The 19,758-nt window shown below is 46.1% G+C and overlaps 1 protein-coding gene across 1 annotated transcript; it reads left to right on the top strand.

The window, feature by feature from the left end:
• The first annotated feature begins 778 nt into the window (after positions 1-778).
• LOC135254477 (zinc finger protein basonuclin-2-like) lies at positions 779-18,274 on the top strand. The gene is made up of 5 exons (XM_064334653.1): positions 779-905; positions 7,880-7,982; positions 8,396-8,631; positions 10,261-12,260; positions 15,592-18,274. The coding sequence occupies exons 1-5, from the start codon at positions 885-887 to the stop codon at positions 16,259-16,261; spliced, it is 3,030 nt and encodes a 1,009-aa protein (XP_064190723.1). The 5' UTR covers positions 779-884; the 3' UTR covers positions 16,262-18,274.
• The last annotated feature ends 1,484 nt before the right edge of the window (positions 18,275-19,758 follow it).

The raw sequence follows: 19,758 nt of genomic DNA, 5'->3' as shown, positions 1-19,758 counted from the left end.
AAATATACATTTCTTTACTGATTATTGGTTTGGTTTGCTGTGTAAAAGTTGCAAAGATTTTCAGTTGAAGTAGCTATAGCGTGACCATACATAATGAACGAAAGTATTGGTCGGTGCCAAGTATGGAATGGAAATGAATTCAGTATGTAGCCATTATTTCACTGCATATCATACATCCGTTTCCTCTGAATATATGGCAGAGTGAATTCAAATAAATTGAATTAAACCTAATTATAGTCAGGCAGATTTACATAAATGTTCAGCTCTTGCACATTTGAAGTCAAATAACCTACAGATGTGCTGAAATTTTTTTCTTTTTAATTAAAGAAGTTAGGCAAATCATTATATATCATTAATATGAAGCAATGCATTCGATTTTAGAAGAACAAATTGTATTATTTGTTCTTATGGATAGCCTATGTTGAACGGATTTTATACTTATTTATAATGGCGCAAAACTGGAAATTCTTAGAATGTATGCACGGAAATGCGCCTGCATATACTATCGCAGATGAGCTTCGACAATTAGTAGACTATGTCCGTCCGATGCACTTAAGATGCTATCCATTCAGTTCTGCTATGCAGTCGTAAACATTTCAGGCACGTGCGTGGACAGTAGAATCGATCTATCACAATGTAGAATACCTCTCTAATTCGTCCGCAACTTGTAGCCGATGTAAACCGCGTAGATCTAAGTTTAGAAGCGTGGCGCATATTTCAGGAAAGCTCCTGTTATGACGGAAAATCTGAAAGAACTGGTAGTAGCTTCAGAGCAGGTGGTTTGTCTCCGGAAAGCCTTTGTCAGATCTAAGCTTCTCTGATTTTCTGTTATTTTATTTTTGAAGGGTTCTGTGGCCCTACCGCTGAAGTGTGACAGGTCGACCATGGGCAAAGACTTGGACGAGGTACGGCAGCGATGCTTACGCTTTTTTTCCCTTTTTTTTTTTTTTTTTGGAAGGGGTGGGGGGTGGCTCGGACAGTGATAACTTTGTAACTGTGTGACATCGTTTTCTACGCACATACAGAACATTGACGACAACAACAACAACAATAATAATTAGCTTTCTCTGTACTGCCTTGATGATTTATATCATATATGTGTTAATATTGTCTTACTGTACAGAGAACAACTGTTATTTGTGGGGTATTATATGTATTTTCACGGCTTTAACAGTTTTTTTTTTTAGATAAATTACATTTTGAAAGCAGACGGTCACTGATTTACAGAATGACAGAATCTTGTAAAGGTGACATTAGCCAACATTCATAAGGCACTTAACGCAGGAATTGCAGGAACTGAACAGGACTTGGTGAACGGCAATTTCTCACGCCTTCCCGCTGTTTTCTTTTTCTGACAACTGAGACTTTTTCACAAAAAATATTGTATCTTATGTATGTGATGAACATTTAATTGCATTTCAATATAAATTCACATGCAAAACCGCACAAAGATACCAAAGATAAAAAGATTGTGAACCCTAGAACAACAGCTCATTTAAAGTGTAAAAGGTAAAACAGAATAAATGGAAATCGGTTATTTAGTTTGTAATGTGATGCAACATGGACACTTTGTGTGTTTTGTGTGAGTGAGAGAGAATGTGTGCGTGTGTGTGAGTGTGTTTGTGTGTTGGCATGTTTTTCTGCATGTGCCTGTGTGTGTGTGTGTGTGTGTGTGTGTGCACGTCTGTGTGTGTGCATGTGTGTGTGCATGTGTGTGCATGTGTGTACGTTTCTGTGTGTGTAAAGCCCTGCGTATTAAAAGGCTTAGCAGATCAGTGTAACCTCACCTTATTTTCCTAAATCCTCTTGCCTGGCCCGTAGGTCTCAGGAGAGCAGGGATTAATTGTGAGTGGGCAGCGCTAACAACGTTAGCCGCCTACATGTACTGTACACTGTTCCCTGGAGAGAGTGCTACGCTTTCTGAAGATGGCGAAAAATGAGAGTTGTCAGTTCGGTAATACGGAGGCTGGGAGAAAAAGAGGTCAGAAAAGAAAGGGATGGAGGTGAAGAACAGATTGGTGAAAGGAGGGCAGTCTCTTAACTGATGTGTGTAACGGCGAGGTTGTGTCTCACACGGATACCGGTTCCTTGTGAATCATTCCCATGATGGGTTTATTGCAGTGTTCCAGACCTTCTTTTCAGTTTCTGCCATTTATGAGAACTGTGGAGATATGCAACATTTGGCACACGCTGTAAAAAAAAGGCTAATTTTATGTTATAATACTGGCCACTAGGTTGCCAAAATTTTACAGGCTGCATATCTAACAAATGTTAAATATATTATGGTGTTTCACCATAAATAATACGATTATTCACATTTCAGCTGTTTACAGTTTTGTACCTTTGCTAATTTTACAGACTTTTACTGTAAAATTTTAGGTCAGATCATTTTAATTTGCCCAAAAGGAGGTACGGGAGAGTTGGTTTTTGAGTCATGAGTCACCCACGGCGAGGGGTGCTGCGATGAACAGCTGAAGATTTGGGGTTCGCTGCTGGGGGGGTGGGGCTGGGGGGGAGGGTAGCAGGGAGGTGGGCCCGGCTATAGGTAGCTCATTGCTTTTTTAGTCCCCAGATGGTCCTTAGCTGTTTCTGGAAGAGGGAGAACACTTGCTAAATTCATGCGACGGGTTGCTAACCCACCCTCTCTCATTAGAGCAGTGGAGAGGAGGTGGTGGCAGGGACCAGTCTGCCCACTCTGTGGGGAGCTGGGTAATGGTTTCTCTCAGGAAGCCCCCGACCAATTAAGGACTTGAACCGACCGCACTGAATGTCAAGTGTTAATTCAGGGTTTTTTTTTTTTACTGCTTCCTCCCAGTGGACATGTAGGGGGTCATGTTATGAGCAAATGTCTGTCAGTGGAAGCTGATTGGCTGGAGGATCCCATTTGGGGGCGGGGGGCACTGACAGATAGCTGTGGTCCTTGAACCCTGAGAACTGTAGTGAGAACACAGGGAAGAGAGGGTGTTCCCACAGCCGCAGATCACAGCAGACTGACATTGGTGGGCCAGAGCAAAGTTACAGGAACAGAGACTAACCATAGCATCAAATCAGAGTACAGTTACAGGCACAGGGAACAGAGACTAACCATAGCATCACATCAAAGTGAAGTTACAGGCACAGGGACTAACCACAGCTGTACAGGAACAGAGATGAACCACAGCATCATACTGGAGCAAAGTTACAGGAACAGGGAAGACTAAGGACAGCATCATCTCAGTGCAAAGTGAGAGCAAAATTACAGGAACAGAGGAGACTAACCAAAGCGTCAGATCAGAGCAAAGTGACAGGAACAGAGGATAACACTGTAGTATTATACAGGCTACAGGTTAAACTCCAGTGCTGTCTGCTTCTCTTCCGTCATGTGCTTCCTCTTCCTGCCACATCCAGTCCTGTGCTGAGCTGACCAGGCTGCTGATTGGCAGTTGCACAATGGCGGGTGGGCCAATCAAGTTGGTGGAACCTCGTAGTAGTGGGGTTGTGTGGCTGAATTTGGCAGAATGCCCTGAGTGTTACATTAATATTGCTGTTGTACAAAACACACGAGATTATCGCAGGTCATACATCTGCATACATTAAGGTTTATTACCACTTTAATGCCCCACAAGTCCCACCCTCTAATCCCACGTGAGTACAGATGCAATTTTAATGCCGGTTTTACATTTAATTTGCATGTGTTTAATAACAATGGGGGTTCCGTTTGTTTCTGGTGGAGGAGGCAGCTGGGGTCCACCTCCTGTTTAAGGCAGGGCCTGTCCTGTAAGTGTACTATTCTACTGTTCTGTGAGTGTAGAATCCAGCCATGGAGGTGGGGCTCTGAGCTGACCAGGCTGCTGATTGGCAGTTGTATGGTGGTGGGTGGGCCAATCAGATAGGAGGAGCCACAGAAGGGTCAGAATAATAGTGAATCCGTGAGGTCACAGATGAATATGGCCCAGTGTTTGAATGTTGTATAAATATTACATAGAGGGTCACTATGGCGATCTTACCTAAAATATGTAGAGGCCCTGTTTCCCTGTGAGGGCTCACAAGGTGTGGAGGATGAGCCAGAAATTCACCCCCAGAACTGAACATGTTGTGGCACGGGACAGTCAAGGCGGATCTGCCGGAGCAATCAGTGCCTGTCATTCCCACTAATGACCTGAGAAAACAGTGTAGTAAAACAGGGCCGATGTTTGTCTTGGCGCAAACAGCTCACCGATAAGACGCGCTGCTGATTAGCATGTTGGAGCCAAGTCAGAGCTGACACCCTGTCCGCTGCAGATACCACAGTGTGTGCGTGTGTGTGTGTGTGTGTGTGTTTGTGTGTGTTTTGTGCATCTGTGTACGTGTATGTGTGTATGTGTGTTTTGTGTATCTGAGTGTCTGTGTTTGTGAAGAAGTACACACTTGACTTCACAGAAAACATGCACAAGACACACACACAGACAGACACAGACTAAAGCACATACACAAACCGGCATGCACACACGCACACACACACACACAGGCACACACGCACACATACACACGCGCACACACACACTCACATTTCGGTTTATCTATAGGCCTGACCTTTGGTAGGGAAATTTCTTCTATGGAAACTTGGCTTACCTGTACAAAGGTGTGCCAAGGTGTCCCTCCAGCCCGACTGCAGTGAGGGTGACAAACATGAAAAGAGATGACGTGCCTGCACCTGTGTGTCCACTTATACACAATATATTCAACATATTCACAAGTTACGTGCGTATGTGTGTGTGTGCAGGCTTCTATTTGTACATGTGTTATTCCGTGTGTATGCATACTTGCGGACGTGTGTGTGTGTATAGCTACTGTGCTATCAGTGAGCTTATTGGATATTTGGGGATACAGCTTTATGTGTGGCTACACCCTAAGTTGCGGAGCGCACTTCCACACTGTCTCACTCTTAAAACCCTGTCTGTTCAATCCGGTCTACAGTGCTATACCCTCTGCGTAGGGAGTCTGTGTTTGTGTGGTTTTATGTCGTCTAGTTTTTGCCCGTGGTCCTTGTACAATTACTTTTGCCTTATACCAACTGAAAACCATTGACTGTTGCTTTATGTTGTTATTTCTGTTGTCATTACTGTGTGAAGTGTTCTTGGGATGATATAAATAAAACATGTAATAATAATAATGATAATAATTATAAATGGTCTGACATTGCTGTAAGCCTGAGATCTTTATATTTCTAAGTGCTTCTCGCTGAGAAAGAATGATTTTATACCTGAGGTATTTGAAGGCATCGGTGATGGGCTCAAAGTAAAATTGAATAGATTGCTGTCATGTGTATTACAGGTAATGACTGCAAATTTTTTTTGGATTACCGCATCCTGATTGAAAATTTCAGCTTCACTGACGTTTTAATTAATTGCCGCGGGCCACAGTGAGCCTTGTGGCAACGCCAATTAGTCAGAGCCCAGGGCTGGAAGCTTATGTTCGTATTGCACAGCTGCTGGTGTTGCGCTGCTGGGGTAGCTGCACTGGTGTTGCTGCGCTGGTGTAGCTGCGCTGGTGTAACTGCGCTGGTGTAGCTGCGCTGCTGGTGTAGCTGCGCTGGGGTGGCTGCGCTGGTGTAATTGTGCTGGTGTAGCTGTGGTGCTGGTGTAGCTGTGCTGGTGTAGCTGCTCTGGGGTAGCTGCGCTGGTGTAGCTGTGCTGGTGTAGCTGTGGTGCTGGTGTAGCTGCGCTGGTGTAGCTGCGCTGGTGTAGCTGCGCTGGTGTTGCTGCGCTGGTGTAGCTGCGCTGGTCCGCTGCTCTGGTTCTGCACTGGATGTTATGGTTGTCTGGATCAGAGGGGGTGGGGGTGAGGGGTCAATATTATGGTAGGGTCAGTGTCAGTGGGGGTGAGGGGTGGATGTCATGGTTGGAGTCGAGGTCGGTGGGGTGGGGGTGAGGGGTGGATGTTACGGTTGAGGTCAGGGTCGGTGGGGTTTCTCTGTGGTGAAGCGTCGCTGCGCTCTGACCTGTGACACTGTGGCTGTCTCGCCTCCACAGCAGCCATCTATCTGTGAACTTTGTAAGGCTGATAAAGAGGACACCTACATGGACTTTTCTTTCCTTTGTCACACACCGTCACACACAGTCGTGCTGTCACACACACACGCACACACACACATAGACACACTCTCTCCCTCACACACACACACACAATCTCTCACACACACACACACACACACACACTCACTCTCTCACACACACAAACACACACACACTCACCTACTCTCTCACACACACACACACACACACACACAGTGACAGTAGAGGGACATGCACAGTGCTGTCCCTGTAAAACTGGAGGCTTATGCTGCAGTGTATCTATAGGGTGTGTGTGTGTGTGTGTGTGTGCTACTGGAGGTCAGACTCATAATATTCTGGCGAAGTGGAGCAGCGGGGAACTGGACCGGATCTCTCACCATGCAGAAAGAGGTACTGGGATTGAGGGTCAATGTCCTTTTTGAGTATAACGTGTCTTTTTTTGGGAATGCAGTGCCTGGATTCAGGTCGCAGTTTGCTTTGACTTTGAGGTTTTTTGGTCTTCACAGCCACAGCTTGTTGAGCTCAGTGATCACTGAAATGTTTTAATCAATAAAGAAAAACAACATTTTGCATTTTCTAGGTAAAATGTTATTTGAACCCAGGCCTGGATGTAATTTTACTGAACACACCTCTTGCGTTTTAAAAGAGCTGTTGGATATAATCTTTTGTTTTTAAAAGCTCGATAGAGTAATCACACACCGTAAGCACTCGTACCTGGAGCTGTTGTGCTGTGTGAACGAGGGGGCGAACTCTGTTTGCAACGCTCGTCGTGATTACTCAGATATATATCAGGGACCAGGGTCCAATCTGTTTGGAACAATCAGATTAAAAATGGTTCGTTCAGCCTGAAGTGTTTGAAAGTGTGGTTTGAAAGTGGTCGAAGCTAATTTGACCCGCAGCGATCGTTGATTTTACGTTGGTATGCGGTGCGTTTAGCTTCTTCCTTCTTCTTTTTTAAGCCGATGGGTTGAGGTCATTGGAGGGAGAGGCAGTAAGGAAGGTGGTCAGCAGCAGACAGAGCAGGACTCTGACTTGGAGCAGAGAGAGGAGAAACCCCTGCAAACGCAGAACGTTCTCACAATGTTACTGGAACGTTTGGTCATTGTTATAACGTTGTCACTGCGTCACAGCAACGGTGTTTTGTGCTAGCTGGGATATGCTTCTCAAAAGGTTCAGGTGAATATGACGGTCTCTGGACATGTCCTCTGTGGGCTTTTAAACTACAGTATTCAAGTGGTCATATCTTTCACTCTCTGTATGTCTTTGGTCTCTTTTCTTTGCAAAAGAATCTGTTTATAATGTTTAATGGGGAAGGGTCCTTCATCCTTAAGGTTCCCTGAATGTTTGAATGTTGGATAGTTGTGAAAGAGAGACCTCATTATAAAATACTGATTGAAAAACTAACCGTTTCTTCTTTTACATTTGCACTTCGATATACATGTGTATACTGTGGTTTTGTTGTCTCTGTGCTGTGTGGGAGTTCTTATAGGGGTGCACTACTCTGGTCCTGGACTGTAGTGTCTGTGTGCTACTTATGACTGTGACATATGACTGTGTTTCTCTACAGTATGGGTTGCCTGTGCGTTGACGGCATGGCTGTGGTGCTGTAACACAGGTTGCATGTGCTCTGGCAGCATGGCTGTGCTGCTGTAACACAAGTTGCCTGTGCTCTGGCAGAATGGCTGTGCTGCTGTAACACAGGTTGTCTGTGCTCTGGCAGCATGGCTGTGCTGCTGTAACACAGGTTGCCTGTGCTCTGGCAGCATGGCTGTGCTGCTGTAACACAGGTTGCCTGTGCTCTGGCAGTAAACATGAGAGCTGTGTCACTGGCGTGTCTATCTCTGCAGGCGATCCGCTGCACTCTGCCCAACTGCACCTGTGAGTGTTTCCAGCCGGGGAAGATCAGCCTGAGGACATGTGACTACTGCAAGCATGGCTGGGTGGCCCACGGTGAGACAGAGAGAGACACACACACACACACACACACACACAAATATACACGCACACACACACACACACATCGACACACACGCACACGCACACAAACAAACATGCACACACACACACACACACACATCGACACACAGGCACACAAACAAACATGCACACACTCACTCTTAATTAGTAATTGTTATTGGGCCACCAAATGTCTGATAAGCTTCCTCGTTTGGGTCTGGGAGTTTGATATTGGCCTCTACCAGCCTGCAAAATTTTGTGTGTTTTCAAATAATCGCCATTGGAGATTGTCTTTACCAATTTGTTTGAGTCGAAAATATGTTGGTAAGAAAGATCCATTATCCCGGAGACGTCTCTGTCTGTCTGTCTGTGTGTCTGTCTGTGTGTCTGTCTGTGTTCCCTCTCAGCGCTGGACAAGCTGAGCACGCAGCACCTGTACCACCCGGCCCAGGTGGAGATCGTGCAGTCCAGCGTGGTGTTCGACATCAGCTCGCTCATGCTGTACGGCACGCAGGCGCTGCCGGTGCGGCTGAAGATCCTGCTGGACCGGCTCTTCAGCGTCCTGAAGCAGAGCGAGGTCCTGCACATCCTGCACTGCCTGGGCTGGACCCTGCGGGACTACGTCCGGGGATACATCCTACAGGTACATCTCACACACACGCGCACACACACACAAACACACACACACACGCATGCGCAGCACACACACACACAGCATGTGTACACACACGTACACATACACACGCACACACACACGCATGCGCATGCACACACACACGCACACACACACACGCATGTGCATGCACACACATACACACACACACACACACACAGCATGTACACACACACGTATACATACACACGCGCACACACACACGCATGCGCATGCACACACATGCATGCGCATGTGCATACACACACACACACATACACGCACACACACACGCGTGTGCAACACACACACGCACACATACACATGCTGTATGGCTTTATGGTGACAGCTTTGTCACATTCAGCACTTACTTACACGTGATCAGCCAAATTTTGATCTGAAACACTGTGTTGTTGAAAATTGTTGTTCAAATTGCATTGGCATTTAAAGAGTTCATGGAAAACAATGGTCTGCCCTGCAAGCAGGCACTTCATAAGTCCAAAGTAGACTGGCACGACTGAGATTGAGCACTGATATTTACCGCTCGGTGAATGTTCAGCCGAATCACTGAAGCCGGGTTGATAACCGAGCACAAGACCTGCAACCGTGGCAACTGCGCTGGGCCCCGACTGGCTTTGCTCTCTTCAGCATTAATTACAGCCTGTGCTTCGAGTGCTGACAGCTGTTTTCATTTGTCCTGTCAGTGATAATTTACCGGGCAATGAAGTACAGACGCATCAGACATGGCAGTGGCGGATAAATATATGTGTGTAAAAATTAATTTGCACGGGCACGCAACATGAGAGAGCGTGGAAGGGGGGATTATGGGATAGCTGTCATTAACCTCGCCAACAGTGGTTCACCCATATTCTTGAAGGGACTTAGGGATGTGTAATGACAAGGGAAGCTGTTACAGTCCAGGGGTGAGGTATTAATGAGATTGTGCTTGTGTGTGTGTGTGTGTGTATGTGTATTTACATCCTTGCATAGTTTTCATGTTTTGTAGCCTCACAGTTTGAAACTTTGACATTTAAAATGAAATATGAATTAATATTGCTGGTCTACACAACACAAATCTACATATCTATGTATCCGTATAGTAAATGCATAACTGGAAGTAAAAACAGTGATATCTTTATTGCTTCAGTATACTTCAGTGAAAGTGTACTTTCTGTAAGACCTCATATTCTACAGAACAGAAGACCATAAAAAAGTGCCAAAGAGTACAACATCTTTTTAAGCATTCATCTGCAGTGTGTATAAATCTACACTTCTGTTGGCTGGCTCTCCTTAATGAAACATGCCTTCATTAATATTTAAATGAGGGACGTACACCCTCAATACGTGATTAGCATAAAAGCCAGTAAGGCCTGGTTTTCTTCATCGCTAATGAGAGTAATTCAAGATCACCGTCACCAGCAAGGCCTAACTGTTCTGGCTGAGCTGTTTATAATGAAACATTCTCAGAATTAATTGGCCGTTTCAGGAAAGACGGGGTGCTTGCTGGGACTATAATGGTGTCTGCTTTTGACCCTTGACCTCGCGTGCGCGAGAGCAGCGGCTGTACGGGATACGGGGGCGATTAAGGCTGAACAGGATGTGATGTCGTTGTTGTCGCAGGATGCGGTGGGGAAGGTCCTGGACCGCTGGAGCATCATGTCGCAGGAGGAGGAGGTGGTCACCCTGCAGCAGTTCCTGCGTTTCGGGGAGACCAAGTCGATCGTGGAGCTGATGGCCCTGCAGGAGCAGGAGGGGCAGGTGGTGACCGTGCCCCCCTCCGAGGCCGATTCGGGGATCCGGACCTTCATCGAGAGCAGCGGCCCGGCCCGTAGCCCTGCCCTGCTGTCCCGCCTGCAGGGGGGCGGCAGCGGGCACGACAGCGTCCATCACTTCGAGAACCTCCCAAACAGCCTGGCGTTCCTCCTCCCCTTCCAGTACGTCAGCCCCGGCTCCGCCCCCACGCTGGGCCTCCCGGCCAATGGGCTCGCCCGGGAGCCCAGCCTGCCCACCAACGGGCTGGTGCAGGAGCCGGGCCTGCCCAATCAGAGCGAGCCGTCCGAGAGCAGAGGGTCGGAGGCGTCTCTCTCGCCCTGCCCCAGCCTGGGCGCCCCCCTGGGGAGGCTGAACCCAAAAGCGGGGCTCGGCGGCACGACCCCGCCCCCCTCCACGACCCCGCCGCCGCTCGGCGACCGGCACGCGCACCCCCACGTGCTGAAGCTGGGGCCCCGCAGCCTGCAGTACTCCTCGCTCTCCTGCAGGCCGCATCGCATGCGACGCATGGGCGCGGCGTCGCGCAAGGGCCGCGTCTGCTGCAGCTCCTGCGGCAAGACCTTCTATGACAAGGGCACGCTGAAGATCCACTTCAACGCCGTGCACCTGAAGATCAAGCACCGCTGCACGGTGCAGGGCTGCAACATGGTGTTCAGCTCGCTGCGCAGCCGCAACCGCCACAGCGCCAACCCCAACCCCCGGCTGCACCTGCCTGTGCTGCGCAACAACCGCGACCGTGACCTCATCCGCTCCGCCACCGCCGCCGCCCACCACCCCGCCCCGCCCCTCGCGGCCGGCCACGCCCACCCCCACCCCCACGCCCGTGGCCACGCCCACCCGGCCACGCCCATCATCGCCAGCTGCGCCCACTCCGCCACCCCGGTCATCTCTGCCGTGCCCGTGATCTCTGTGCACTCCGCCACGCCCATCATCTCGGGGCACGCCCACATGGCCACGCCCCTGCTGTCGGCCCCGCCCACCCCCGGTTTGGACCCCCTGCTTCACGGCCCGTTGGTTTTTCCCTCCCTGAAATCCGTGCAGCCCATGCAGCCCATACCGCCGTTCTACCGCACGCTGGTGCCTCCCGCCGCCCTGGTCCACCCGCCCGTCTCTCTGCCCTCCTCCCTGACTCCGCCCGCCTCCCACAGCCCCCGCCTCCCCGGCCAGGACCCCGCCTCCGAATCGCCCCCCAAAAAAAAGCCCCGGAAGTCCAGCATGCCGGTCAAGATCGAGAAGGAGGCGGCGAGCGCGATCGACGAGTACAAGGAGGAGGAGGAGGAAGAGGAGGAGGAAGATCCCGGCTACGGCCGCCAGCGTTCTCCTTCCGCGGGGGACGGGAGTCCTGGCCCGGCACCGCCGTGGCTGGAGGAGCGCCGGGGGGCTCGCTGCGCGGAGCACGACCACCGGGGGGCGCCAGAGAAGGAGCCGGAGCCAGAGACCTGCGACGGGGAGAGGAGCAGGTTTACAGAGCGGCAGGAGGAGGAGGCGCAGGAGGAGGAGGTGCAGGAGGAGGTGCATGGCCATCTGAGAGAAAGGGAGACGGAGAGCAAGATCTGCTCCTTGCCGCCCCCTCTCCGCCCGCTCGTTGCTGTTAAGGAGGAGCTGAGCGACTCCGCTTTCGACTCCGTGTTCTGCGTGAGCCGTCGGGATCCCAAGTCCACCCTGCACCCCAGCTCCGCCCTGCACCCCAACACGGGCCTGCACCCCAGGACCTGCTACGTCTGCAAGAAGAGCTTCAAGAGCTCCTACAGCGTGAAGCTGCACTACAGGAACGTGCACCTGAAGGAGATGCACCTGTGCACGCTGGCCGGCTGCAGCGCCGCCTTCCCCTCGCGACGCAGCCGAGACAGGTGGGTCCCCCAAACGCAGCCGGCAGCCCGCCACCCCGCACCGCACCTCACACACCACACCTGTGACAGCACACCTGTGCTCCAAAAAATAACGTACCTGAACCTCTATATATAATCTCAACAAAAAACATTTTCAACATACAAAAAGGCCAAGTTATTCACAAATAGGAAGTGCTGTCCATAAGTCATTAATTAATATTTGCAAAATCTAGGCTTATCGTTAAAAGTATTAATGTCAAAATGAGGCAGTTACAACAGTCAATATTGGGTATCTTAGCTCACACAAATTAAGCAAGCTGTATTCCAAAGCAATGCCACCCAGTGATTCCTAAATTATTTCATCTAACATGCCTGCGTGTTTTTCATCTTACCATCTGAAGAGGGGAAAAAAGCAAAAATGCAAAATAACTCAAGTTTACATTACATTACATTTATGCGCCAGTTTGTAGTTTTATTGTGTGGACGTGCGAAGTTGTATCTGAATTCTGTGTTAACATGTCTGTGTTTACATGAGGTCAGAAGGTACAGAAGTTGATGCCTCTATGATGTCTCTATGCATAGCGATGGATCACTCATTTAGGAATAATGCATTTTAAGATGTGGTAGCTACTGTTGCCATTCAGAGGAGCCTCTGTTCCGTTTCTTTTGTTTAGTTTTATTATTATAAGAGACTGTGCTACTTTGTAGGCTGTGAAGTTCTTTCAGAAAATCTGTATCTTTCATTCAGTCCAGTGGTTTAGTTGCCGGAAGTCTCTGAGACTCGCACTTGCATTTTTGCGTCGTTCAGTAATTGACGTTTGTCGGATCTAGTGCCGCTCTGCTGCTCAAAGCCGAGAGCACGTGTCCTTATTTCAGGCGCTAACGCGATGTTAACCTGCACGAGGTTACCTGTTACATACAGGTGCATACATTAGCGACGCGGGCCTGTCAAACCGCTGCATGTTTTAACATATACGGAGGTGAGGGTGAGGTGATGCTACGTATACTCGTTAGCACTTTTCGTAGCGACGCGCACGGAACGCGCTCACATTAGCAGCTGGCCTGTCTGTCACAATCGGTTTCTCTAAGCTCCTCGTGCCACATCAGCCATCAAACTGTTTAACAGTCGCGAAGTTCAAACTTCAAACTTTCCGAAGTAATCTAAAGTAAATCTAAATTCAAATTTGAAGTATATATAGGTACTAAAAGTACTGGACGGTGATATTTGCATTTTTTAGTTATTGATAATTTGAAGACGATGCATCCAGAGGGGTGGCATTTTGGTGGAGTGCGTACAATTGATTTACAAGAACGTCAGTTTAGATGCTAAAATATCAGAATTGAATAAGTGGAGCGTTGGGGGAAAAGGCAAAGACCAAGGCTAATACATGCTGTCATTTTTTGTCTTACAAGGAATCTGGGGGAATAACTCTCGAATACTGTTTTTTTTTTTTTTTTTGAAGAGTGGCTGATAGGAAATCCACGGATGTCTGTACTTCAAAGTAATCTAGATAGCATGCAGGTATTCATTTCAGAACTCTTCCATAATGCCTTAAGTGACATCTGCACCATCCTCTAAACGTACTGTATATCCTCCTGAAAATAAAGTTTATTTAAATTTTTTTAAACATAATGCAAGTGTTTTGGATGACAAAAACATGTTGCTGTGAAAGTATTAGGTATTTTATTTTTATCAAATGTGCCTTGTAGTGTTGGTCTCAGTATAGTTATTCTTAATATTAAGGCTTATGTCCCGTATAGGAGACATAAGAATTATATGAATTCTGGGTACAAGGAGGATATCACTGTGATGTACAAACGAGGTGCAATGGGATGATATTTTTGTGAATTTATTATTATTTCATTTTTTTGTCAACGGGTCCATTTCAGAAATGTGACCATCATCCTCCTTGGTTCTGTTTTATTTTCCTGGCTTGGGAGGAATTGATCTACTTGTTGTGGATTACAGAATATTGAATAAAATAAACTACTGAGGATGGGAGAGTAGGAGGGCGGGGGGTTTACAAAAAAAAAAAAAACGAAAATTAAACTTAATTTCTTTGTGTAATTTTCCACATCACAGAATGATAAAATTAATTCAGATTTCCATGTCGTTTGTAAGGCTTGAATAAAATAACTTGGGATGCGTACCAATCAAAAACCATCAAAGCTCATGCATTTAACAGTGGGGTTACTATTTTAGAGGGCAACGTGCCCTGTGTCTGAATGTGCAGCAATTATTTAAGCTTCATTTAACATAAACAACTGTTACACTGGTATCACACAGACTTAATGAACTTAAATATGCAGTGCTAACTGTCCTCCGTTTCACACCTCATCTCAATAAGTGCCTGTCGTACCTTAACAGGATAAAACCAACAACAGATGCTTTTTTTAAAAACAATGCAATTAGCTAATTTCGCAGCGCCAGCCTCCCAGGACCCCCTCTCAGCAGTGGGGGTCGTCAGCAGTAACAAACAAAAAAAAAAAAAAATGTTTTTTTTTAAATGTTTAAAAAAGTAGGAATGATGAAATTGAACACAAGAGTCCGTTTTCAAGAAGAATTACTAACAAAACCCGGCTACAACTGCTTACAACTGCTAAAAGTGTTTTCTTAAATGTGATTTTATTATGTGACTACATCTACCCAATAACAATTGAAATAGCAGTTGTGTAAATTCCATGTGAACTTGAGGTACATTTGTAATGTTACATAAAAGGGTCGTTTACCACATTATCCTAAATGTTATGCAAGAAAACCCATAAACATTTGCCTGTATTTATTCCTATTACACAAACACTACAATATGTGATGTATTACTAAAAGATACACAGTGGAGATAGTAAATGTTGAGACAGTGGTGACAGTTAATTTATTTAAACAATGAATAATGGATGTGATTCAGACTGATAATGAATGAGTTTTACGCAGTGAAGATAATGATTGTTTTAGACAAAGAATAACAAATATGTCTTAGATATGATATTGGGTGTGCTTTAGACATTGATGGTAATCAAAATGTTTTAGATATGATAATGGGGATGTTTTAGGCAGTGATGATAATTAATTAGTTTTAGTGATGATAAAGATAATTTTTCAGATATGGTCATGGATGTGTCTTAGCCTACGATGACAATGAATGTTTTAGAAATGATAAAAATGTGTGTTTTCGATATAGCAATGGATGTGTTTTAGCCAGTGATGACAATAATTTTTTTTAGAAATAATAAAGCATTGTGTTTTAGATGTGATAATGGATGTGTCTTAGCCAATGATGACAATGAATGTTTTAGAAATTATATAGTATTGTGTTTTAGATGTGATAATGGATGCATTCTCTTGTGGCCACAGGCACAGCTCCAACATAAACTTGCATCGGAAGCTTCTGACCAAAGAGCTGGACCACATGGTCTTGGACTCAGGCCACATGCCGCTGCCGCTGATTGCTGGTGGCCATGAGCGTGGTCTCGAGGCTCTGGGACGAGGAGGTCGAGGAGGCGGGCACGGTCGAAACGAAGGGTTCTCCCCTATTAATGGAGCCAGCCAACACTCCCCTGACTACTATGTAGCAGCGGAGCTCTGTGCTGCCTCCAGTGGCTGGTCCAGGTATAGCGCGCACTCGTCCACTGCGTCAGACCCCGGGAGCAGTGAGGGAGCCCTGCTGGACGACGCGCGGGCCGCCAGCGATGGAGAGGACATCTCCCAGAATGCCGAGGGGCTTGGGGACATTCGGTGCCGCAGGAGCAGAGCAGCAGATTGGCAGCCGTGTGACACCTCCCCCTCGTGCCACGACTCCGCCGCCCCCTCGCCACGCGACTTCTCCCCTGCGTCGCACGACTCCTCCCCTGGCCCGGTGACTCCGCCCCCTTCGGGCGATCCCTGCGGGTGCGTTGCCACACTCTCTGTCTGTGGCCGCATGCTGCGCTGCCACGCCCGACTCCCCTCCGCCCGCAGCCGGGACGGACACGGCCAGAGTCCCGACCTGCAGGACAGCACACCCCTCCCCGCCATGATGGACTGATACTAATACACACCCCCCTCCCGCTAGCCCCCAAGTCTTCTGTGGACCCAGTCCAGCTTCCAGCATCCTCCACATTCATCCATTGTCTGTTTGTACTACTTTCCCCTGGAAGCCCACGTACATGAGCAGAGAACCCTCATCCCAGATACAGGTAGACGTCTCTGATATTTCTGTCCTCTCTGAGAGTGGAGGAGGTCCTTTCTTTTCCATCTCCGGTTCCCTGAAATAGGAACCGCCCCCCTTCCTTTCTACATGGAAATCACTCTTATGATTAACTGGGAAAAAAATAAAAATAAAAAGTGCTATTCAAACTTGTTTTGACTTTTTGCCTGCAGAACTGCTACTAATGAGAAAGAGAAAGATAAAAGAGATCTTCTACGTGTTTTTCGTGCCGTTGTTTCTTTCCTGAAGACTGGCCCATACCAGAGCGTCACCTCCTGCATCTGTAAATAATTCCCCAACAGACTCCTGCTGTAAAAATGCATTGCTGGTTGTTTTTTTTTTAATTTTCATGCTAGTTCAGTACTTCAGTACAGTATGACTGGCAAGGGAACAGGAACTTTAGATTGTTTCTCTTAAAACACATTTTAAATCAGACAGAAATCCAGACCCCCAGTTGGATGTGCTTGCGCAGGAATTGATCGCATGCTGTAGGATTCCAGGAATGTGCGTTTTTGTTTGTGGTGTTTGTAACGTGCGTTTCTCTGTGACACAAATGCAGTGTTACACTTTGCAACAACACAAAGGGATGACTAAATGCTATTGTGAGAGGTAGATGCATTCATTGCGGTTCTCACAGATTGAGATTGCCTGGCTGAGTGGTAACAGTACTTAGCAGTAGCTGCATTAACTGTCTCCAGTGTCTCAAACGGCACAATAATGTAAAAACCAACCACTGGTTATCCTTATTTCAATTTATGCGGCTAAGAGGGCTCTAAATTCCAAGTGTGACTCCATGTTCAGCTGTGTTTAAAGTACATAATAAAGGCCACATGCTTATTTCCATTGAGGTAATCCAAGTCTATGATGTCCTTGAATCTTAACCCTAAAATTACACCTGTGATCTTTTTAAAATATTGTTTTTTTTTTTTGTTATTTCCTTGTGATGCAATGTAATATTACTGTAATACTGTAGCTGTGCTGCAGTGTTTGTTTTGTGAAAGATATTACCGTAATGCTCTGTCTGTACCTATTTCAGAACTCAGCATAAATTGTATAGTACAGCTATATCCAATAATTGGACAAGGAAGGGCACAAATCTGTCCAATGGTATTTATTGGTGTGTGCATTTTCAGCTGAACCCCATATATATATCCAATTGCTTTTATAGGTAACTAACAATGATCATTGACAGGTAGAGGTGGTTTGATGTGAAGTATGGGGTCCAAAAAAGAGTGGTATACCCCTTCTACATACAATCATATTTGTAAAATTAAACACCTAAGCACATAAAGTTTTCATTTGTCATATTGGTGTCTTGGTAAACACTGTCTCACTCATTGTGGATCTGCATGCTGCTTGTGCTTGTTGTGCATCTGGAGAGACACTGTTTGCATAGCAACAGAAATGCTCTAACACAGTATATCCATAGCCAGGGATTATAGAATAGGGACAAGACAGGATGTGACATCACAGAGGAGCTCCAACAATCACAAAGTACATTGGTAATAACAAATAGAAACAGCGACAGCTTGTGGATACCTTCAGCCAATCTCTGTTGGCCTCGTTCCCTTTCTTATGGTTGAGCTTTTCCCTGATTTCAATGGGAAAAGTGATTACACATCCATTCTATCCCTATTTCATTACCCTTGTGAGTATCAGGGAAAAGTGTCAGTGCTCCTGTTGTACAGTGTGCAATCAGTAGCTTCACAGATACTGTATGAGCCCTTAAACAATCAATTCAATTGCCAACTGGCTGTTGAATTGTATTCATGTTCTGTGTGAATACTTGCGATTTCTATCAGAATTCTTGTACATTTTTTTTATATTAAAGATTTATCAGTTACTGGTGAACAGATGCCTCCTGTTTTTCCTGTCTATGGGGATTGTGGGTCCTGCCGCATTACATTACATTACATTACAGGCATTTAGCAGATGCTCTTATCCAGAGCGACGTACACTACATGAACCTGTGACCTTTAGGTTACAAGACCAGCTCGTTACCCATTATATTACACAACCACCCAGGGGCCATGTTTGGCCAGGGGGCTGCAGAAAGTTGATCAAGGCTATTCAGTGTAGGTCCAGTTAATTCAAAGAAGATACATCCCACAATTAGTTGTCAATTAACTGCACTAGCTTTTTAAGGTAACACTTACTGCATCATTTAAAAAAAAAGGGTGTGGAAAAGGATAGCTTGACCCAATAATTGATTGATTGCATTAATTAAATCAAGTACAGAAGAGTACATCCTGGCCAGGTTAGGCTGTATCAGTAAAAATGTTAGCAATTAAAATGACCTCCAATAAAGCAGCATTTAAAATTTGCATTTCTTAAATCTTTTTTCTGTTTTCTCAGCCTCCAACTGCGACAGTCACACAATCAGTGGTTGAAATAGCTTGTGGCTGAAATGATTTTAATTTCAGACATTTTATGTATCGTCAGTAACGTGCGAATGTATAATTTTGCGCTTTGACAGAACTGAGCTTCGCTGTTTATTGATTAAGTGCTGCCTTGAAAATATTCTAATGAACTTATGGAAAATATGATTTCTCGGAGTTTGCCACAGCAGACCTGGACCTGGGCTCTTGCACATTAATATTGACACAAACTCATATCCTTCAGCGAAATACTCTTCACAAGGAGGAAGGCATAAAGCGCTCTCATTATTTGAATATACATAAGTGAATGCAGAGCTGGAGTCCTTGAAGTTCTTTAATAATTTCAGCCACAAAAATTACACAAAATTAATTCCTAGTGATTTTCTGTCAGCTGATAGGTTTGGTTGATGGCCATTTCTCTGCAGGAGTTGCTTTGATATTTTTTTAATTCTGCAAGATTTGGATTACCTTGGAAGTAACAGCAATTAATTCTATTTTATTTTTATTTTATGTTACTTATCTTCTGCAGGTTTGTGGAACCCTGAACCAAGACCAGGAATATCTTCGAACTCAGCTACCCGCAGAAGGGACACCAGTTTACAAAGAAATCTTATAAAAGCATAAAAACATCTAAACATTCCTCTCAGAAACACATTTTTCCAAACTTGTGTTCCTTCTGCAGGTAGTTGAGTTTGAAGATACCGTTATTTTGTGATATTTTTTGAGGTGGAGATTTTGGGTCTAGGGGGCTAGAAAAGAACCAAGATCCCCTACCCAGGAAACAAGTTACGCCCTTATTGAAGGTCTGCGGAATGACATTATCTCAGACAGGCGTCTCTGATTTCTGCTACACTGGCTTCAGTGACTGTATAAGAGGGAACTGCCGGGACCATCCTGACTTTGAGCTCTAGTGCCCCCTTCTGGTTCTTTGAGGTAACACCCTGTAACTTCAGGAAA

The sequence above is a fragment of the Anguilla rostrata genome, chromosome 5 (assembly GCF_018555375.3).
Source record: "Anguilla rostrata isolate EN2019 chromosome 5, ASM1855537v3, whole genome shotgun sequence".
NCBI lineage: Eukaryota > Metazoa > Chordata > Actinopteri > Anguilliformes > Anguillidae > Anguilla > Anguilla rostrata.
This window is presented reverse-complemented; position numbering and strand designations above follow the sequence as displayed.